Below are 21,659 nucleotides of genomic sequence, written 5' to 3' on the forward strand. Positions count from 1 at the left end.
CTGGCAGAACATGAATTTTGTTGCGACACTGGTCCATCAGAAACCACTTGCTTAAGCTGATCGGGGGTGAAAGACTACGGCCCGAAGGATGTCATTCCTCACAAGACACCAGCTATTGGAAAACGGATGAGCAGCAGACGGACCCGAGAGGAAGAAAGGACCCAAAACAAGATATTTGACAAATCATCTCATTAAGAAGACTCGATTTCCCTGGAAAAGTGAAGAAATTATTCCAAACCGACAGCTCGGAAGGAAGACCGCTGACAATGGTTTCTCTGGACTCTGTTATTTGAAAACAGAAAATCGAAAGAATGTTGACGCAACACGCAAAATTATTTATATCGAATTCAACATTATTCGAATTTCGGCATGTTTCGACTTTGCAGGACAAAAGACCGCCAAAATGCCCTTTGTTGGTTGGGAATTTCAAGCCAGGACCTGGAAAGCGCCAAGTCAAAGAGTGTGAACTGAGGGTGAAAGGGACGAGGATTTTCCAATAAAAAAACCGGTTCAGGTCCACAGGGACGGCAGAACTAAAAGCGACAGTTGCGGTCGATTTTGTCATCCGAAGCCAGAAAATCCTGCCATTGATGTCGGGGTAGCAGAGCCTGATCCGGTGCGATTTAAAAACCGTGTCTTATATAATTACTACCGCGTGTCTGTAAGGCATACCGCCAAATGATTAAATAAATAATTGTTGGATAGACCTTGAATCTGATCTAAATTACCTCTCCTTAAGGGCTTTTGGTTTATTTGCTCAGCTTTGACACTGACAGTGACAAACATTTATTATGATAAACAGAATATCCCCCTTTTCCTAACTTATTCTTATTTCCTTATTACTACTTTCTATTGCAAGTACTAAACACTATGAAATAATCCAAAGCGATACTGTCCGCAAAAATCTGTTGCAGTCCAAACAGCATTAAAGCCGAAAGTGGTTTAAAAGAACCGCGGCGCATTGACAAACTACTTCTTCACGCAATAACGTGTAATACGTGCGACTGGAACCAAGCGTCGAAGTCAATTGAAGGTGAAAGTGATAACATACAGATAACCCGGTTGGAATATTCTGTTTTCGAAAAACGCGTAATCATCCAAGTAGGGAAGGCGCTTGTCTAATTATTCTTATATTTATATATTACTTGATAATTTACTATGTCAGAACCTCAGTGTAAAAGAAGCAAGATGGCAAATACCTTGGATCAACTCAAGGCACAAACCGTCGTGGTGGCAGATACTGGGGATTTTGAAGGTAGACGCAAAACCGCAGCCTTTTACTTCAGTTTTTTTATTCCAACATTTTTAATCATTGCACTTTAACTAAATCCCTACCGGCATTTCAATCTCAATGTGACCCATATATGGTGCTTTTCCAATAGCCATGAAGGCTTATAAGCCCACAGACGCTACGACGAATCCTTCACTCATACTGCAAGCCGCTAACATTGCCCAATACAAACCCCTCATTGAGAAGGCAGTAAAATATGGTGCCAAATTAGGAAACAATGTTGAGGAGAAGCTTGAACATGCTATGGAAATGTTGTGTGTTCTTTTTGGAGTTGAGATTTTGAAGATTGTGCCTGGACGGGTGTCCACTGAGGTTGATGCAAGGTAAGGCTTTGAAGGCGCATAGTAAAATAAGACTGAAATTTTGTATGTCATATAATCTGTAATCACTTTTGTTACTGCCAGGCCTAGTGCTTAAAAAACCTAAAAATACCTAAGCAAATATTTTTAAATAGTATTTTACGAAAATATCACTTCAATTAGATCACATTAATTATGCATTATCAATAAAAATTTTAATTCCATATTCAAGCGTTACTTGGGCTAAAAGGTCATCACTAAAAAAAACTGAAGTAGATGTAATATCTGAGGCATATTTTGGATAATCTCATCTATCACCAGTTTTCCCTTAGATGTTTGATGGTGAAAAACAAATGGCTTAATCAATTAATTGCATTTACAACTTACTGCCTATTGCCAAACTTTTCTTTCGTGGTTACTCTGATATGTTGGTTCTAAACTATTAGGTTGTCGTTTGACACTGAAGCAAGTGTGGAGAAGGCAAGAAAAATCATTCAACTATATGCAGACAATGGCATTGGAAAGGAAAGAATTTTGATTAAATTGGCATCAACTTGGGAGGGGATTCAGGCCGCAAAGTAAGCACTCAAGCGTGAGCTTTAAAACTCTAACTTACTTTAATAATTATTCTAGAATTCTAGAATCAAAATACGAAATTCACTGCAACCTGACTTTGTTATTCAATTTTGCCCAGGCAGTAGCCTGTGCTGAGGCTGGAGTTACTCTCATTTCCCCTTTCGTAGGGAGAATTTTAGATTGGTCAGTCCATCAATGTATTTTAAATTCGTTCTAAAAGTATTTTTATCAAGGTACATTGCGAACACGGATAAAAAAAGCTTTTCAGGAGAAGAGGATCCAGGCGTTATCTCTGTAACCAAAATATACAACTACTACAAGAAATTTGGTTACAAAACCGTAGTTATGGGAGCCTCGTTTAGAAACACGTGTACGTTTTATATTCAAAGATTAAAACGAGGGTTTAAATGAATTTTAATTGTAGGTGAAATCAAAGCTTTGGCCGGCTGCGATTTGCTAACCATTAGCCCTAAATTGCTAGGAGAATTGGAAGCCTCCACTGAAAAGTTATCCAGGAAATTAAGTCCCGAGATTGCGAAAGAAGCCCCCTTGGAAAAATTAGACTTAAATGAAGCCAAATTTCGATGGTTGCTGAATGAAGATCAAATGGCTACAGACAAATTATCTGACGGAATCAGGAAATTCGCTGCCGATTCGATCAAACTTGAGGGTATTATCCGAGACCTAATTGTAAAAGCTTAAATGGTTTTTGATTTTTTTTTACTTTGATGATATTTTATAATACAAATTTATGTGGTATGGTTGCAAAGGATTGTGGTTATTATTATTATATCACACAAAAGCAATTCCTTACACTCCTGAAACGGCGGATGTTAAAAGAGTAGGAGTCACAGATAAGAGATTACTGAATCCTCCATGTAACACGCAGACCTTACTGATGTTGCATTGTAACAGAAATTTTGGAAACTGAAAAATCAAATTCACTATTTTATGACCGTCTATTACAAATTTAAATCAATGTTTACCCTTTCAAGATCAGTGTCCTCATCTCCAATAACAACCACTATCTTCCCACCTTTGGCTTTCAAAAGCGAGCTATATGGCCCGATATTATCGATGTTATTTTCCCTGAAGGAAACGCTGGAAAACGGAATGTTTATGCTGCCTTTTACTGAGTACCTTGAAAACCTGAAAAAATTTATTAGATTAAAATCACCTAATTTACTGTTCACTTACACTGTAGGATTTCTGATGTCGATTAATAGCAGATGATTCTGTTTATGTCGCACAAAACTCACTACATCATTAACACTAATCCTAGGACATAATTCCTGCTTTAGCTCCTCTAGCTTTAACCCCCGTACGTCCTGTAATCAATAAATGAAAACGTAACTTTGGTGAAAAAGAAGAAATTTACCAGATCGTCCTTTTTATGAAACTCTTCATTCTCATGTTCTCGGCTAGTAATGCTTCGGGGAGTGCCGTTATAAGTAGCCATGGATAAAATCACGCATTTCTCAATATCTACTTCAGGTAAGTCTGAGAATAGCAAAATACACTCATTGAACCCAGAAGATAATAACCTATCCCTTAGCTGGGTTAATATGGATAATCCTATGTGAATAGGAAACGAGGAATCGCAAAGTAGAAGATTGTCCCAAAGGTGCAAGATTTTGTATAAAGGAAACACATCTAAAAAGATGAGAATAAATAGGGAATCTTTGGATATAAACTGAAACTTACGGGAGAATAAAGTAAGAAACCAGGGAATGGCGAATAGCTGAGGGTAGAAATTTATTTCGTGCAAATGATTCGCCAATTTAGGATCGTGGAAAGCTATCAATTGGGAGAATTTACATAAATACTCTTCAATGACTGCGGAATTGTCCTTCAGAAAGAAATTGTGTAAGAATTTTGGTACGAATGCTGATAAGCAGGCGAAGGCTTTCGCTGCAAGAACGAGTAATTATTATCTAAATTTCATATAATTTAATAGTGCAAAGCACCTTCATCATTGAAATGCAAATACAGAAAAGGGGCAGTTAGAGAATCCAAACCTTGCCAATAAACATATTGTTTGTTTTTGCACACCCAAGCTTTTAAAATACGTTTTAATTTCTTATGTCCTTCAGTAGAAGACAATAGTTCGTTGTATTGGTGGCATCTAGGAATGTCTACTTCAATCTATAAATTTCAGGAAGAGAATTTGCATTGGAGTTTCCTGTGTTTTTTGTAATATACCTGCCTATCTGTGGTCGTGTGAGTATATTTATCAATTTTAAAGTATTCGGATTGATAGTCCGCTCTCAGGTTTAATAAAGCAGCCCAAATTTCCCCTCGCAACAAAGGAGGAATATCTTTCTTTGCTTCTTCCCTGATCATATTTATAGTAAATGGATATCCCTATTAGACATACAACATTAAAACTAATAACAAAAAAATATTTCTCTTATTACATGTAAGAGCCTTCTCAGCAAAATAACTCGATGCAGCTGATACTCCGGATCTTTTTCTTTTATAACTAAAGGTAAACCCTTGGCGTCATAAGGGGGGGGATCAGATCTAGTAATAATATCCGACTTGCAATGAATCAAAGGGTAAAACACGGAAAAGGGGATATGGGCGAAACGTTGATACAGTGAATCTAAAGACATTTGCACTATTCTCGGGTCGTACAGTGTTGAGGGATTACGCTCTTGCCCTAATATTGTACCTTCGATTAAAACAAGGCTACAGACAAATTTAATATTTTCAATTAAAGATCATTGTGTCACCTGGGCACAGAGAGAATCGGGGGGCTGGATCTAATTAACCCTTGTTTCTTTAATTCCTGAAATGCGTCCCCACCAGCTAATTGCCACCAGTGGTACAGTTCGTGTAACGTGAACACCTGAAAGGGCTGGCAGATCTTTTTAATGTCCCCAGGCTCTTTCTCTATAAACTTAACAAAACAGCTTTTTTGTAATAACTGCAAACTTGTAGGTCTTCTATTTGGGTGTACATTCAAGCATTCATTAATCAAGTCTTTTAGGTCATCTGGTAACTCCTAAAATGTTTTTTTTTTCTTATCAATTAGTCGTTCTATATTTACAAAAATTTTACCAAATATTGATCATAACAATTATGCTCCCTGGCAATTTTTTCTAATATTGAAGTGTTAGCTTGCAGAAGACTTAAAATTTTCCGTATTCTTTGGCTCAATTTTAAAGAGCTCCAAAGCACTTTATTTAAGGCCAATTCGGCCAGACAGATTCCCAAGGACCAAATGTCCACTTTTGGGTCTAGATGTGAGTGATTCGGACCAAGAAGAAATACTTCTGGTGCCGTAAATAGGACTTGTCTATAAGAGTATGAGAGAATACAAATTTATTAAAACATAAAAATTATTTGAAATAATTTTTTTATCTTACTACTTAAAAATGACAAAGGCACTCACAAAATAAAAATAAAAAAAGTTTTGACCCCGACGTGATTTGAACACGCAACCTTCTGATCTGGAGTCAGACGCGCTACCGTTGCGCCACGGAGTCATGTTAAAAACTTGCGACAAATGTTCTTTATAACCAAAGCATATAGCCTTGAAGAACTACATATATATTAAAACATAGTATTTACACTCTGTTTAACATGTACATTCTACAAAAACAACACGAAACAAATACTTACAACACAGGAAATGACACCAACGACCCCAGATCAGTCATATGAAATAGCCCATAATTAAACAACTTAACATCCCCATTACTTTGCAGCAATATATTCTCATTGCTCAATGTCCTATGAACAATTTTTTTCTCATGCAGTAACTTAAGTCCTTCTAAAGTCTGATGAGCAATCTGTATAATCTCCCTGGGCTCAAACTGCCTTTTCTCAATGAGATCTCTTAGAGGTGTCCCACAATACTGAGACACAACTATTGTCCTTTCTGCATTAAATTCATTGTAAAAGGTTATCATAAAAAAAACCTCAAGTAGGTGTTGATATATCAGAATCATATTTTTAGACAAATTTGATTTCAAGTAAAGAGCAAATGGTTTAATTGACGCTCTACATTTGCGATTCACCGCCTACCATAAGGTTTTTTTTTTATAATCACCCCTTATATTAAAACTGAAGTTTTACTCGCCATGTTTGCCTCGAATGATATCCAAATAGTGACACAAATAGGGGCTTTGAATGGTTTTCAACAGTTGGGCTCTGCCCACAATTATTATTGAATTGGGCGTTAAGGGCAGGCCATTGCTACCACATGTGTCTCCCTTGTGCAACTTTGCGAAGAATGTTATTGCCCCAAAGTGCATTTGGGGATCCCTTAATAACGGAAGAGTCATTTCTATTGTCATATTCAATTAGATGAGTAAATCAATTTATCCACTTTTTCTTGATATGTAACGAAAATATTAGTACATAATTCGGTTTAAAGCTACTAGTTAATTCAATTAAAAATTTACATATAAATAACACAAATATTTAAAATAAGACCAGATGATATCTGTCAGATTTGACAATCAGAAACGCGCGTTCAGAAATTGGTGATTCATTACGCTTGGAACTCAGACCCACAGAATCAACGCGAACAAACTTATTTTTTAATGATTTTGAGTGCATTTGTATATCTTCTTAGTTAAATTACATCAGAAAATATTACGAAGCATTCAATTTAACTTAGAAATGGAAGGAAATAAATAAAGGAAAAGATCTTTCAACCACAGAACAATTGTAAGTTGACTCTTAGTATCTAATAATCGAACGCACTTTCAGGGAAATTCCCATTTATCAAAATTCCAGTACAAAAAGTTAACATGTTTATTTGGTAATTTTCTTCAAATTAGCGAATTATTTATCTCATGGTCATCTCATTGACTTCATTTTATGCATTTAGACTCTCAAAGTTGCAGCTAATATGTATGCTAGACGATTCTCTCATAATTTTGCCCCCCCGCAACATAACCTCAGAAATGTTGTGTCCCTGGAGAGGTGCTCAGATAAGAACTTATTCAAGTATAATTTAATGATAAGACGCCAATATTCTGTGTGGGAAAATCAAAACAATATCAAAGACCAACTGCACCTGTTTATGGAAAAAGCTCAAAAATGCAGAAAGCTGCTGTTTTTGAAATCCAACCCTGAGAAGACATTAAAAATGTGGGCCCGACAATTTGAGTTCATTTTAGCGCAAAGGGTACGCAGGGGTCAGCAAATGCTCTGTTTGTATTCTAGGTGGTGGGAGGAAAAGGCTCTGAAAGAGTTTTTCAAACGTTTGCGTATTAGCCTTAGTAGAAATGGCAGAGAGTTTATTATTGGGGCTCTAGGTGAGTTTTCAGTTTAGAGCTTATTTAGCATGTGTAGAGGTTTTTATAAAGGTTTTTAATTATCTTCTTATGCATTGTTAGTTTCATCTTCCTAAGGCTTATTTGGGCTTCTTAGTTATTGTTTCATAAATGTGTATTTAATCTTGACAGGTTAATTGCTCCACAGGGGTTGCAGTATATAATTGGGAAGAAAAGAGAATACCTGACAATGAGTTTGAGGATCATTTGAATGATCTCAGTTACATAAACACTTTGAAAGAAGCTACAATGTGTTTAGCATGTGCCAAGGGAGAACTTTCAAATAATAATACCAGTATTTGTGAGGTAATTGGTTCATAATTTTAAAGCTAAATTATTAAAGTTAACATTTAGTGCCGTTCTGGAGGCATCACAAAAAAAAGTATAGACCATTGGGTGCCATTTATTGAAAAAGATGATTTAGTAGTGTGGAGACGTCCTCACGGGGAAGGTCTATTTGAGTATAAAGTTTATGGGTCTTATAAAGATGTGTCTGCTGAGGATTTTTTGAATACTCAAATTGACACAGATTATCGAAAAGAATGGGACAACACAGCTGTGAAACTAGAAATTGGGGAAAGAGAATCTGACTCTAATAGCGATATATTATATTGGGAAATGCAATGGCCAGTAAGTTTAATATAAAAAATAAAAATTAAATGATAAAAGTATATTTTTTAGAGTTTGTTTGTGAATCGAGATTATGTTTTCAATAGAAGATACAAAGTGTTTGAAGATGCAAACACTATAATAATAATAAATAAAACAACTGAATATCCACGTTTTCCCAAATACCCAGATAAATATAGGGTTGAAGAATATTGGTCTCGCATGGTGATTAAACCCTACAAAGAAATTAATCAATTGGGTAATCACTTGGGCTTATACCAAAACATTAATTAAGGAAAATGTTTTAATTAACAGGCATAGAGTTTAGTTTGACTTATTTTGATAACCCAGGTGTGAATATTCCTGCCTCAGTTACAACTTGGGTTGCCAAAAGTGCAATGCCAAACTACTTGGCTAAGTTGCGACATGCCAGTAAGAATTACAAGCAGTATTGTTCATATAAAGGTATATGTTGTATTTCTTTATTTAATCTAAGTGAAGTACCTAATATTTTGTGCGTTTTTAATGGGCTAACGTCTTTTTGCTAATTATTTATTTTCTCTTGGTCCAGGTGTTAGCAAGTTTTGTGAAATTTATAGGAAGGAGGATCGGCGAGAGGAAGAAGAATGTAATAAATTGGAGTTTTATTCGAATGAGAAACTGAGAGAAATTTTACGTGACGTTTTTGAAGAGTTTCGAAGAAAAGCCATTGAGAAGTGGAAGTTGAAGCGTGAATTTCTCACTTCAGGTAGTGTTTGACGAAAACTTTTTTTTAACAACCTTAGGCTTTTTTTCAGGCCATTTAGAAAGAATCAGTGAGAGTGCTCCGTCACTACCAAACGATGAAGAACAACCGCAACAACAACCAAATAATTCGACAAAACAAGACACTTTTTGGAAATATTTACATCCAATGTATTATTTCACCTGATTTTTATTTTCGTAGAGGCGGGGGGAGTGGCTATATATTAATTATGTCCTATAAAGTACGATTAATGTGGCAGTAGACATAAGATTATAAGCTCTCCATAATTTTTTTCACGATATTGGAATATATCACTTTGATACCAAAAATTTATTTTTTTTAGTCAATTGTAGGTACAATTCAAAAAATATTTTAGTGTATTCAGTATTTTCGTATTTAAGTTTGGTTTTGTAATACAAAATAAAATAGAGAAAAAACTATCTAAATATATATTTTAAAAAAACCTTTAAATAAAAACGGAACATTGGTAAATAATATTCTATCTGCGTTTTATTAATGTATTCTAATAAAGAGAGAGGTACAGAAATTACTATCCATATGAAATATGTCATGTGACAATTTATTTAGGTAATGATAGATGACAGCTGAGACAGCTGATTCTGGTTATAAAATAAAATTTCTTGTCTTACCTTTTTTAAACATTAATTAACAATTCCATTTATGGACTGGTCACTGCAGTTTCCTTTTCCGTGTTCAGTAAATAAACCGGAGTTGATCAATACATAACTCATTTTTCAGTAATTTTTCATATAACCTCTGGTTTTTCCTGTGATATGGTAAGCTCATTTGGTATCAGCAAAAAACTGCATTTAGTTGCAACGAACCATAAATATCTCGTAAATTATGTTGGCTAGAATACAGCTGGTTAGATGTTAGTGCATAGATTGAAGCTAAGAAGTGATCCCATATGCAGTAGTTCATAATTTTGAGAGGTGAGTACTTGAGTTGATCAGTTCGACCTACATTCCTGGTTAGACGTTTTCTTGGGCTTGAAATAAAAATATTTTACCTTACATGCTGAGTTTAATCACAATAATTAGCTCAAGATGACAGAAAATAGTCTTTGAGATGTTAGAAATAGGTCGGCTCCTTTACACTAGATACTCCCATTCCTATTAGAGTTTCCAATGCCCATCGTTACATACACCTGAAGTTTAAAAGCGCTTAACTGAATTTTAATAATTATGTTCAATATTTAATTCTAGTTAATAGTTGCCAGACTTCCTATGTTTTGCTACTGAGCAAAATTTTTAGAGCTACTGTGGGGACATATTCTAAGTTGAACTAACTTGAGATATGTTCAGTATTCTTGAGTATGGCGATTTTCAACTCTTATCTTAAGTATGCCAAGCAACTGTTTGTTATCTGCTAAAGCCTTATAGTGATGAAGCAGGCTAGATTTTGACAAGTTTCTAAGTTAAGATTATTAAAGTATAATATTTAAGAGCAGTTGTCAAAAAACAGACCATACAATGTAAAAATGACTAAAATGTGATTATGGTATTTACCAATAAATTTGCTTGAGTAGTCCTAATGACATTAACTTTTTAAATAGTGGTGGTGTCAACAATGTCAAAAAGATTGAGGAAAGGATATCTATCTGTTAATCTAAGGTCAATGTTATAGGGAGTAAAAATTGCTTAACTAGGTGAATAGGAAAATCAAGACGAAATAGGTAATGTCCACAAAAATTGTCAAAATCTCAATCAAACACCAAACTGAAAACATTTGGATTAGTGGTTTTAAGGAGGCGGTTCTGTAATTAAAATGTAAAGTCTCTACCAGTATGATTTTCAAAATCAACTTATCGCTAGTGCCTTGATAAAACTAAAATAAATTTGGTATCAGAAGATTATTTTATGATTAGGCTATTATTTGCCTCAGCAGAAGGAACTATTGAAACCTATACACATTACACAAATACCATTTAAAAAGGATAAAAAATAAAGGACATGGAAACCCAACAATTGTTCTAGTAGATTTAAATGTGTGGGATAAAGATTAGTTGATTTTTTCTCTTATTTCGTTCGGCAACAACGCCTTAGGGAGGTTGTTGGAGTGGTGGGATTGCACATTATTCTCAGTTACCACTGCTGATGCATTAAATACCAAAATTCCATGTCCTGTAAACACTTGTATGGTTACATATTTACACTGGGTCCATTCTTCCTTGTACTGTTTAATCAGGTTCCCATATTTTCGTCCATATCTTCAGTATTCTCATTGGTATTCGTTCTGCTGTACAACCCATGCTCTCATATGAACCTCCCCCTATCTACTCTCAGCCTGATTGGTGGGATCTTGACGAGCACCAGCACAGAGTCCCTTGCTACCGTCCTATGAGCACTTGGTATTCTTATCGCTAATATGCGGTTGGCTCGTTCTGGTAGTGCTTCATACTTTTCATATTCTAATGCTTTCGGCCATGCTGAAGCTGCATATGGCATGTTAGAGGAAGCCTCCAGCTTTAGAACTCGCTAGCATAACTGGATCTACCTACTCTCGGCATGAACCCGGATAGCGCCTCAACACGTTATTTACTTTCTCTGTTATCTTGCGTATATATTTGGTACAACTTTTATCCCTACCAAACAATTTTTCGAGGTATTTCAGCTTTTCCTACTTAACAAGCTTGTGGTTGTGGATCGTTGCTTTTAAATTTCCGATTTTTTCTCATCTTCGTTCTCTTCGCAGTCATGTTGAGTCCCACTTTTCTGATCATGATTCAACGCCAGCAGTGTCGTTTCTAATGTTCGCAGATTCAGGGTTTGCTTGGTTTTGTCACAGTTTGCCAAGGCCAGGTGATCCGCGTATGCCATTGGACAGACACCATTTGAGTACTGCCCTGTCAGCGACGGGTTGGCAATAGGTTCCACAGAATTGGCCTAAGGACCGTCTCTCTGAAGGAATTCGCACACATTTCGCAGGTAGTACTACGGAGGATGTCAATTGGAAAGCTTCCCATCATTATCTCGAAACGAGAAAGATTTCTAAAAAGTCACTTGAACACGTCGGTTTTGTTATTGAGCGGGAACAATTTTTATATAGATTTCACTGCGTTTTTTTCAACCTTAATTCAACGAACCAACAAACAACTGAACCAAATTTTATAAAAAAATTACTGAAACAGGTTTAATTGCAAACAAAAGGGGTATTTAGCGTGTTTTAAATGAACCTACTCAAATTGCTATTCTTCATTCCAGAACCCAGAAATTCACTGCTTATGATTATGAATCAAACTGGAACGTCATTTGAAAATGTACGAAAATTATTGAAATTAATGAAATGAAATTCACCCCTACAAAATTCAAATTGTACAGGAGTATGACTGTTTCGATAGAAGAATTGAGTTTTGCGAAACCATCTCCAACTAATAATAACCAAATTTTTTTAACAAACATTTGCCTCAGTGACCTTTTGAGGGTGCACCTTTTTGTGTTAATGGTCGGATCAATAAATAGAATTGCTGATGTTGAAGTGGTGAAAATTCCCACATCTTTACAGGGGGTGCTAAACTGTGGCTAGGGAAAAATTATTGTTTGGGCTGGTATTCTGAGAAATGCCGTTAAAGGACCTGCATTTATTGAGGAAAACTTCACTGGAGAGTTGTACTTAAATTTACTTAAGAACGTAATTGAACTGTTTGTAACAACTGATTTGGAATATTAAATTAGTGGAAGCGTCTTGCACGGAGACCAAACACATGTTCCGCAAGAAGGTAAAATGGCCTGCAAGATGGCCCGACTTAACGCCGTCAGATTATTTTTTATGGGGATATATAAACTCGATTATTTTCAAAATCCGGCTCGATAATATTGAGGATTTGAAGAGAAGAATTGCAGAGACAAATAGGGCTATTCCAAAAGCGGTAATTAGAAATGTCAGGGAAGAGTTTCAAAATAGATTTTGTTATTGTTGGGAAAACAGTGGAGAACATTTCGAACATCTAATAAGCTAAAAGTGTTAAAGATAGGAACTCTAATTTTTTACGATTTTTTTTTAACGGTCAGTAATAGGAAAAATTCTTTGTTTTATGGTTTAAAATGGCTATGTGGAAGTTTATTACCACAATGTCCTAATTATAAAATATGCTCGAATAGAAAAAGCTGACTTTCAATGCTATCGAAACACTAATAGGAACAACGAATTTAGAATGATCAAAGACGCCTAACCTGCAGCAAATGAGGTGGTAAAATTTAGATAACGAGAACCCCTTTAACGAGGCATCATATATCCCCCTTTACCCTTTAAGATATTTGATAGGGTGGCTCTGCGGGGTAGAGGGTCGAAAGAAGCGTAGTCAATTCTGCATAAAGATCGTTCCTCCTCGATAATAAAATCAACGTGTTCCGGCGATTTAAAAAAAAATCTATGTCATTTTGCGATAATAGGCATGGCAAGATTTCAAAATGACACCCTTTATACATTTCCACCTTGCAGATACGATTTGATTGGATTTCGCAAGTATTTACTTATTCTGGTCTTCATTAAGGTTTTTTGCTGTAATATCCCATCGAACTGAACTAAATCCGTTCGTAACAGCAACTGTGACCATGAAGCAGAACCCAACTTGACCCCCAACCTTTAATTATTACAAAGGATTAGAGAATCTGTTATACAGTGATACGTCATGAAGCGAACTAATTGCCCACTCAATGTCGGGGTGGTTCCCCTGTGGAATTCCCGACCGACTGAACTCCATCCCTCCTTTTCGTCCTGATTCAATATCAGGGCCGCCGTTAGGCGTTTTATCGGATGAGGGGCTTGACCCCCCCGACCTCAGCTAACTTAAAGTGTAAAGAATATGTTTTCAAGTTGCCAAGACGTTTTACCACTCGAAAGATAGTTTGTCAAATCGTGTTCCGTGAATGTACAGGGTGGTCCACTACCTTATTTTAAAAACCTCAATGTTTAGAAAATAGTTGAATATAAAAATTATTCAGTGTTTAATGAATTTTTATTTTTTAATATTTTCGAAGTTAGCAAGTGGCCCGGGAGACGGCAACGTAACAAAAATACATTTTTTAAAAAATGGAATGCCCTGTATTTTATCACGAATAGTAAATCTGCTTGTAAGTTTATGCATTTTTTGTTATTACAAAATATGTAGAATTTTCGGCAGTTTTTGAGTTTATTCAATTTAAAATGAACGTTGAAGAAAAAATAAGCTTTCTAAACTTCTCAATAGATTCATATAGTGTGAATTGGATCGTTTAAAAACTGTTCGATTTGAAAATAAACAGTCGTTTTACTAAAGTATATTTTTAATTTTTGAAATATTTTGTAGGGGGTGTCAAAAAGAATCCAAAATTTTCGCATTTTAAGTGCCTCAGACTCGATTTTTTCAAATGGAGTACCCTGTTTTTTTGAAGGAATTCTTCTTTTAATGCACTTCCCAATGGTATATATGTATGCATGTATGTCCAAGCCGAAGAGATCTTACATATATGTGCTTAGCTGATTAAGCAGTATTAAGGTCGACAAGAAAACTAGAGGCAAATGTATACCGTATGCATGGTAAATAGAGGTAGTCATGTGGAAAATTTAGTTTAGATGAATTTCTGTATGATAGAATTTTATAATTGTAACTTAATTTAATGATAAATAAGTAATTGATAATTGACATAAAAAATAGTGATTGATAATGTTAATCAGCTAAGTATGTAAGGTCTCTTCAATTTAGATACATGTATAACATACATGTGTGTATTATTAGAAAGCAATTTAAAAGAATCATTCACTCGTAAAAAAATACAGGGGGTTCTATTTAAAAAAATCGAGTTTGAGCCACTTTAAATATGATAAGTTTGGATGTTTTTCCACACTCTCTATAACTCTTTTCGAAAGTTACAAATGTGCTATGGTAAAATCATCCTTTGCTTTTAACTGGACATTTTCAGAGGATTCAATTGATACTATGTGAGTTTATGGACAATTTTAAAACATTTATTTTTCCCTTGTTCAAATTGAATTAACTCAAAAACTGCTAAAAAGTTCATGTTTTGTAATAACAAAAATCGCTTACAGTTACAAGCATAATTACTATCCGTAATAAAATATGACGTATTCCATTGTAAAAAAATTGTTTTTGTCTCGCCACGATTTTCTGGACCACCCCGGAACTCTGAAAGTATCAAAACTAAAAGTTCACGAAATAACTTTTATATTGAGCTTTTTTTTCTCTGCCTTACCGTTTTCGGGACGAGGCGGTGGACCATCTTACGTGAACCACCTTGTACATACTTACATAATTCCTGAATTACATGCATAATGAATATCCAATAAGATAAGATTAGATAAATCCCAGATATGTTTCTATATGGGGATTAATTAGTGTTTGACTAGAATCCACATGTATTTATTGTTCTTATGGAACAGGGCCCGCGGTAGTTCAGATTGCGGATAAATTAATAATATAACAATAATTTTAATAACAAATCTTGACAGGTTTATCTGGTATAGTGATTAACGATATTTCACAGTTCCTGTCGGCATTACATCGGGTTTGAGCCTGGTTTTTCCAGTGTGGATGATTTCGTCGCTGTAAGGTAAAATTCGATACTTTTGAAACCCATGAAAATTCGAAAATTGGTCCAGGAACAAATAATAATTATTGAAATTTTACAAGCAAATTGCTTGTGTTGTACAGGTTCCGCACAAACAACTGTCCGCTTTTAGACCAACATACCAAGAATTCTTCTCGGCATTAGTATCTAAATGTACTATTATTAGGTCCATTGTGTGTGTACAGCCACTGTGATGGTGATTTGCAAGACCAGTTCTGATGCAATCAAGATTTTTATATTTTCAGGTAACAACACTGCGGTTCGGCATTTATTAATAAGTCATGCAGCTCGCCTTGGGGGGGAAAAAAATACAAGAAATAATGCCCGATTTTTTGTTCCCTAATCTTTGAGGTTTTTATTTAAAATCTATTTCTACTGAACGCGCCATTTAGACAGGTCTATAAATAGTCATTATGCGGTAACCAATAACGAGTCTATCTCGAATTTTATCGGAAAAATTCAAATTATGTTCCACTCTGCTGTATTATCAGAATAATTAAACGGGTATCTGGTACGGTCGGGATTGCGGATTCATTCAGCGGCCGCTGATAATCATCACTTTTCCAATAACGAGTGATTAATTCCTGCCTGCGCGGGGATATCCAGCAGTTACCTCCGGAGGTCTACCTAAGCCCTTTCATACCTTTATGCGATCCCACTGATTTTAAACAAGACAAATGTTTATCAAACGCCGAGCGAAGTTTGTAAATTCACGCTTAACCCCTTGCGCTTATTTAACCAGAAAAAATAAACACACTTATTTTTAAAATTTGTATTGAGGTCTAATATCTAAGCCACTGCACTCGACCTAAAACCACACAGTATCACCTTGGCTTAAGCGAAAGATGGTCAGTACTGAGTATTATTCGTTTTTAATTGCCGATTATACTATTGCATGCCATTGATTTCTCCTGATATTTCGCTACAGATAGGCGATAAGTGAGTGTGCTGCGACCAAAGAAAGTTCCTTCAGTCTCTTTGTTACAACGTATGCGTTAAGAAATTAATAGCAAAGCGGGAATTTTGCAGGCTCAAAGACTGAGAAGGCTCGCCAGGATGGACCACAGTCAGTTGATCGAGGAGATGCCCCACATCGAGCAAATGCCCACGCAGGAGAGATTAATCCTTGCCAGAAAAAGACGCGCTTTGCAGCTGAAACAGTGGCTGCAGAAGGAGAAGGAGCACAGCAAGAAAAACAACAAAGCGGTGAAGAGCAATAAGAGGGGAATTGTTTTCGACGACAGCGTGGTACTGCTGGAGGCGGCTGCCAGAAATGATATTGATGAAGGTGATAAATTTTGAATTACAATGTGAAATAAGAATTATTTAATGAAGCATCTAGGAGACGGGGGTCAAAGAACCGATAATAACCTTGTTCGACCGGCGTCCGGCCGCTTGAAAATGGCATACATAAATTCTGACCATTCTCCATGTATTGCCAATATTGTTAATTGCTGTTTCTTTTATATTGGCTCGGGTCCAGCTCGAGTATCTGCGAAAGACATCTGTCAGATTAACACGTGCTTTCCCTACCAGTGCTAATAAACGCTTTTACTACTGTAGGCATCAATATTTCTGTCACTGTTGACAGATACATTATTAAAAATCCACTTATTAGCTAACAAGTGAGATCTCACTAACAGTATGGACAAAGCGCCTATAATGTTTTATATATAGTGCTTAAGACAAGGATGTTCAGTGTGGATATCTCGTAAATGGCCGTAAGGACTTATTTTTTTCAGGCCATTAATCAAGTCTGTATCTAGTACTGTTCTCGAGCTCGTGCCAGACATCTTCACGTGCAGGACCTAGATTAGTGGGAACCCCCTATAAGGAAGGCTGAAAACAACCTCTTCGACCTGGTTGGCGAGAGACAACACTCCTACTGGAACGTTTCGTGTTCGAAAGGGCCGTCCTGACTGTCCAGGTCTAACTCGGGCTTTGCGGGTCCGGAAAGGGGCGGCTCTTGTTCAGTTTCGAAAGGAGGATCTCCATCGTCGAGTACCCAAAGGGAGACCCCGTTCATCCAAGTACGACAAGGGGAGATCCAGCAATATAGTATCCGAAGGATGTACCGTACCGTTCCGTCCAGGATCAAGAAGGGAATCCCCTGGTCTTCTAGGTTTGAAAGGATGACACCGATCGTCCAGGTCCGAAAGAGAGCCCGTGTTCATCTAGAGATGAAGATGCGGGACACACTGTATAATGAGATTATTTTATCGTTAATACCTGAAAGATCCAAGAATACCTAAACCTATAAGGTTTGCTTTGGATCCCACAATTTACACACAAAAATAAAAATTACGGCACGTGTTTGGTTTTGACAAATCTGTCATATTACCGTGTGATTGTAGGAACTTCACGTTCTTTAATTTTCATCGACTGCCACTCTGACACTATTGTGATATTAATAATGATCGTAATACTTAGTTCGTTAATCATGTTAATTTGCCGATACTAACGAACCCATTTAACCGACACTTATCGTATTATTACATTTAAACTAGATAAGTTACATACGATTTTCTCCTGATATGGGTAATAAGTAGTTTCGTTTTTTTACAGTAAGGAGACTGCTAATGAAGGGAGTAAGTCCCGACTCGTGTAACGAGGACGGCCTGACTGCTTTGCACCAATGCTGTATTGACGACAACGAACCAATGCTTTCTCTTCTTTTGGAATACGGCGCGAATGTTAACGCTGAGGACAGTGAAAAATGGACACCGCTGCACGCAGCCGCCACTTGTGGACATTTAAAACTCGTCAAGTAGTTACATCCTTTCTTTGCCGATGCATCGTTTCCACTTATATCTTCTTAGGATCTTAATTGCTCATGGGGCGAATCTCCTGGCCGTAAACGCGGATGGTAACATGCCTTATGATATCTGCGAGGATGAGCAGGCTCTAGATTATATTGAAAGTGAGATGGCGAAGAACGGGGTTACTCAGCAGCTCATTGATGAGACGAGAGCGAGTACTGAGAGGCGGATGCTGACTGATGTGCGGGCATACGCGCAGAGAGGAGAGAGTTTGGAGCAGTATGATAGTCAAGGGGCTACGCCAGTAAGAGTTTTTGTATATTTTCTGGGAGGTATTTAATTCCTCTCTTTTGTAGCTTCATATAGCCGCCGCTAATGGTTACATCTCAGTGGTGGAATTCTTGCTAGATCAAGGGGTTCGAACGGACGTAAAAGATAAAGACGATTGGCAGCCGTCTCATGCAGCAGCCTGTTGGGGACATGTAACTAATTACCTTCATGTTATTTTCCATCTAACTCGCAATTTCAGATTGATGTCTTAGAAATTTTAGCTCAATCGGGGGCGAATTTGAACGCAAGGAATAAAAACGACGAAACCCCTGCAGGCATGTCAATTTTTTCCCTTTAAAATGTGCACCTTTTACTGTGTGTGTTTTTTTTTAAAGATATCTGCGAAGATCCGGAAATTAAAGAGCGAATTTTGGAATTGCGCAACGAGCAAGAAACCAAGAGACAGGCGGAGGCAAAAAGGAAAGTGAGGCGATCTCAAAGCAATACTCGAACGCAGTCCGTGAGGCGGACTTCACTTAGGGATAAGGGATTGACGGCGAGGAGGGATGCCGTGGAGGAGGCAAGGCTGAGGCTGCAAGCGGGGACTACTAATGTAAGTTGAACAAGTCCGCCATAAGACATCATTAGAAGCTATTTTGAGGGTTACTTTAGCAATCTAAAAATCTCAACATTTATGAGAGAGGGCTTCCAAAAACCGCTAATAAATATCGGATGTTACAGTGAGACCAAACACCCTAAAAATAAGCTTGAAAAAAATCCGGTAAATTAAATGTGGCGTTCTATGGCATTTCCCAACCTTTCCTCCGCAACGTTACTTTTTCGGTTGAACACATAAATTTAAGCCTCTTAATAAAAAATAATTAAAACTATTAAGAAACAATCGCAACATAGGTAACTCGTTAGTTAAGGTAATGATTGGGTAAATGAACAACTGGGCTTCGAATACAGGAAAGTGAACTTATCAAAGCGTCGATAATTAAAACCGCACGTCAATTATATGAAGTTCATATGTGCACTCTCAAAAATTGTAACAAAACATTCTTGCAGTGAAATCTAATGTAATATTAATTTTATGTAATCGCGTCTAAAAAAATGTTCAGTAGTTATACACATTATTCAGTTTAGGAAGTGGCGTTTGGGATATTAGAAGTGCGGATTTTTGCTTGTTGGAGGTGAGGAATGTTTGGGATTATGAGGAAAAGGAGAACTGCGGTTGTGTGTTTGTCTTATAAGGTATTACTGAGTTTAAGCCCTCAATTAGGTGTTGTCACATTTCTAAGTGTATTTTATTGTTTCAAGGGATTGGACACCAACGACATATCATCCTCAACTAACAACTCTAGATTCAACAATATTTCCAACAACAATAGCATCGATTATAGCAGTACAAATAATAATACTAACAAATTAAGAAACGAATTAAATTCCACTACCGGTAAGACCAGTTTGAATGCAGAGGCAGTGGGTGCACTAGACAGTTTTCCAGGAGCTTTGGTAACATTGGACAGGAGAGATCCTGAGGGCAGAGACAACGAAAGCAACTTAGACGACAGCATTTTGGATACCAAGGAAAAGAGCTATACCACAGACGTAAACGGAAAAGTAACAGTCCATGTGGTAGTGACGATAAATGGAAATGGGACTTTGGCTGACCTGAAAAAGCAAAGAATGCAAATCAGGAACAGTACAAGTGAAGTCTCTTTCGGGAACGACGTCTCATTGGCCTCTCCAGCGGGCAGCATCGACGAAACTGAATCCAGTATTATTCCTAATGCAAATTCCCCCGATATAATCCGGTTTACTGGAGACACTACGCAAGAAAACATCGAGTATAGCAAGTCCAAGAGATGTTGTGTCATACAGTAAGATTCATTAAGGTTTTTTTCTTATAACAGCGACTTTATTTGCCAATTGCGTTGTATTATGTCTCGCACATTGTGAGAAATGCAGGAAGCTGCAGTTGAAAGTAAGGTACAGCTTCGAGGAGTTGCCTTAATTGTGATAGTTTTGTCGTTGATTGTTATCAGTGTGCTTAGTTAATTTCGAAAAAAAAAAGGTTTTGGAGCCAGTGGTTTTTGGTGATCGAGCAAAAATCTCATTTCGCCCGCATTAAAACATTTAAACGTATACCCAAACGAAGGGAATCATCTTCTTGATCGGTTTTAATTCAATAAATAAAAAACAATACTTTGGATGAAGTATATTTTTATAGAAAAATTTTAGAGATAATTCGAGCCTTGATAGTGATATTATAAAGTATTTAATATATACATAAAATAATTTATTAAAGTCAATATCCAAATCAACTCAGCTTCAAAATAGAAATTATCGTAGTATATAGATACTGAGAACGTAGTGGTGCTTCCTGTTGAATGAGAATTAAATACGTTATTTGAAAATCCGTCTACTTATACATTCCACAATATGTGATAGAATTTACTAAGGTACTTAATTTTTCATAGTTGTAAATATGTGTATCGTGTCAGTGCACCTTAACATGTCCAAACTCTTATTAAAATAGGATTTTATGAGCCTTTAAAAGCAATAATTTCCCGTATTTGTGTTCGTTGGCTTTAAATTGTAAGTTCAAATAGCCATTAGTGCAACTTCCTTGATATACATTCAGTCCTTCCATAAAATTGCATTTTTGCCTTTATTTATTACTTCATTTGTGTAAAAACAATTTTGTTCCTCTTTTTTAGGTATTATTTTTAAATACTGCCATTTATTGTTATTTTTAATGTTAGTTATGGAGTTTAGTATTGTATTATCACAGTCAAATTTGTTATTATAGGAATTATTAGATTGTTTTTTAGGATATTTACTAGGAGGTAACAAATTTTACGAAGTATATAGTTTTTATTTATCTTGTTTTATTTTTTAGATTTGCCTCGAAATGTTTATAAGCTAAAGGGCAGTTCCAGAACTTCAAAATTTGATAAAAAAAAAAACTAAGGTAGTAAATATATTACTTTAAGTATTAATAATACTGAAAACAAGAGAACAGGGCAGGACTACCATTTTTGAAGGTTGCAAACACACGGAAATGTCATTACCACCTCTTCTGATATTTGCAATTTGTTCATGCCTATAACGTACCTCACATTCTCCTTTAATTTAAAGTTTCTACTGGCAAACTTCCTTCCATAAATGAATTCTTCTGAAGCTACAAATTGTTCCATTGAGCAGGTGGTCGATTAGTTTAGCTGTC

General features: G+C 36.3%; 4 protein-coding genes and 1 non-coding gene across 9 annotated transcripts; 3 read left to right on the forward strand and 2 right to left on the reverse strand.

Moving 5' to 3' along the window:
* The first annotated feature begins 1,113 nt into the window (after positions 1-1,113).
* Taldo (transaldolase) lies at positions 1,114-2,935 on the forward strand. The gene is made up of 6 exons (XM_066300378.1): positions 1,114-1,255; positions 1,383-1,614; positions 2,037-2,168; positions 2,224-2,349; positions 2,400-2,536; positions 2,591-2,935. The coding sequence occupies exons 1-6, from the start codon at positions 1,159-1,161 to the stop codon at positions 2,866-2,868; spliced, it is 1,002 nt and encodes a 333-aa protein (XP_066156475.1). The 5' UTR covers positions 1,114-1,158; the 3' UTR covers positions 2,869-2,935.
* On the reverse strand, positions 2,870-6,605 carry LOC136349068 (TBC domain-containing protein kinase-like protein). The gene is made up of 12 exons (XM_066300365.1): positions 6,254-6,605; positions 5,794-6,052; positions 5,230-5,467; positions 4,902-5,173; positions 4,584-4,857; positions 4,369-4,530; positions 4,134-4,311; positions 3,871-4,077; positions 3,545-3,819; positions 3,364-3,494; positions 3,153-3,315; positions 2,870-3,093 (listed from the first exon to the last, which is right to left on the reverse strand). The coding sequence occupies exons 1-12, from the start codon at positions 6,468-6,470 to the stop codon at positions 2,977-2,979; spliced, it is 2,493 nt and encodes an 830-aa protein (XP_066156462.1). The 5' UTR covers positions 6,471-6,605; the 3' UTR covers positions 2,870-2,976.
* On the reverse strand, positions 5,586-5,657 carry TRNAW-CCA (transfer RNA tryptophan (anticodon CCA)). Its single transcript has one exon. It is a non-coding gene; the product is annotated as a tRNA-Trp (tRNA).
* A 130-nt stretch (positions 6,606-6,735) lies between the features above and the next one.
* Positions 6,736-9,257, forward strand: LOC136349073 (stAR-related lipid transfer protein 7, mitochondrial-like). The gene is made up of 7 exons (XM_066300377.1): positions 6,736-7,439; positions 7,606-7,763; positions 7,812-8,087; positions 8,139-8,325; positions 8,382-8,531; positions 8,638-8,814; positions 8,864-9,257. Exons 1-7 carry the CDS (start codon positions 7,031-7,033, stop codon positions 8,995-8,997), a joined length of 1,491 nt encoding a protein of 496 aa, XP_066156474.1. The 5' UTR covers positions 6,736-7,030; the 3' UTR covers positions 8,998-9,257.
* Positions 9,258-9,467: 210 nt separating this feature from the next.
* MYPT-75D (Myosin phosphatase targeting subunit 75D) lies at positions 9,468-21,314 on the forward strand. Of its 5 annotated transcripts, none has more exons than XM_066300373.1 (9): positions 9,468-9,608; positions 9,687-9,764; positions 16,428-16,686; positions 17,964-18,165; positions 18,218-18,461; positions 18,514-18,639; positions 18,687-18,762; positions 18,823-19,040; positions 19,748-21,314. In XM_066300373.1, exons 3-9 carry the CDS (start codon positions 16,455-16,457, stop codon positions 20,312-20,314), a joined length of 1,665 nt encoding a protein of 554 aa, XP_066156470.1. In that variant the 5' UTR covers positions 9,468-9,608; positions 9,687-9,764; positions 16,428-16,454; the 3' UTR covers positions 20,315-21,314. The 5 variants fall into 5 exon arrangements, with proteins under 5 accessions (XP_066156470.1, XP_066156469.1, XP_066156471.1 ...); XM_066300371.1 differs by lacking the exons at positions 9,468-9,608; positions 9,687-9,764 and adding an exon at positions 15,578-15,643 and having other exon boundaries at positions 19,748-19,883; positions 19,935-21,314; XM_066300372.1 differs by having other exon boundaries at positions 9,485-9,764.
* Positions 21,315-21,659: the final 345 nt, after the last annotated feature.

The sequence above is a fragment of the Euwallacea fornicatus genome, chromosome 36, assembly GCF_040115645.1.
Source record: "Euwallacea fornicatus isolate EFF26 chromosome 36, ASM4011564v1, whole genome shotgun sequence".
Classification (NCBI taxonomy): Eukaryota; Metazoa; Arthropoda; class Insecta; order Coleoptera; family Curculionidae; genus Euwallacea; species Euwallacea fornicatus.

What these genes read in the sequence shown, in the direction of transcription:
- Taldo (XM_066300378.1), top strand. Translation starts at nt 1,159, where the DNA reads ATGTCAGAACCTCAGTGTAAAAGAAGCAAGATGGCAAATACCTTGGAT. An exon ending in AGATACTGGGGATTTTGAAG is followed by an intron (nt 1,256 to 1,382) that starts GTAGACGCAAAA and finishes CTTTTCCAATAG; the next exon opens with CCATGAAGGCTTATAAGCCC. An exon ending in AGCCTCGTTTAGAAACACGT is followed by an intron (nt 2,537 to 2,590) that starts GTACGTTTTATA and finishes TTTTAATTGTAG; the next exon opens with GTGAAATCAAAGCTTTGGCC.
- LOC136349068 (XM_066300365.1), bottom strand. Translation starts at nt 6,470, where the DNA reads ATGACAATAGAAATGACTCTTCCGTTATTAAGGGATCCCCAAATGCAC. An exon ending in TTGGTGTCATTTCCTGTGTT is followed by an intron (nt 5,468 to 5,793) that starts GTAAGTATTTGT and finishes ATACTCTTATAG; the next exon opens with ACAAGTCCTATTTACGGCAC. An exon ending in TTTGCATTTCAATGATGAAG is followed by an intron (nt 4,078 to 4,133) that starts GTGCTTTGCACT and finishes TCGTTCTTGCAG; the next exon opens with CGAAAGCCTTCGCCTGCTTA.
- LOC136349073 (XM_066300377.1), top strand. Translation starts at nt 7,031, where the DNA reads ATGTATGCTAGACGATTCTCTCATAATTTTGCCCCCCCGCAACATAAC. An exon ending in GTTTATTATTGGGGCTCTAG is followed by an intron (nt 7,440 to 7,605) that starts GTGAGTTTTCAG and finishes ATTGCTCCACAG; the next exon opens with GGGTTGCAGTATATAATTGG. An exon ending in ATAATACCAGTATTTGTGAG is followed by an intron (nt 7,764 to 7,811) that starts GTAATTGGTTCA and finishes GTTAACATTTAG; the next exon opens with TGCCGTTCTGGAGGCATCAC.
- MYPT-75D (XM_066300370.1), top strand. Translation starts at nt 15,617, where the DNA reads ATGCAATCAAGATTTTTATATTTTCAG. An exon ending in CAAGATTTTTATATTTTCAG is followed by an intron (nt 15,644 to 16,427) that starts GTAACAACACTG and finishes GGAATTTTGCAG; the next exon opens with GCTCAAAGACTGAGAAGGCT. An exon ending in TGCAAGCGGGGACTACTAAT is followed by an intron (nt 19,041 to 19,747) that starts GTAAGTTGAACA and finishes TATTGTTTCAAG; the next exon opens with GGATTGGACACCAACGACAT.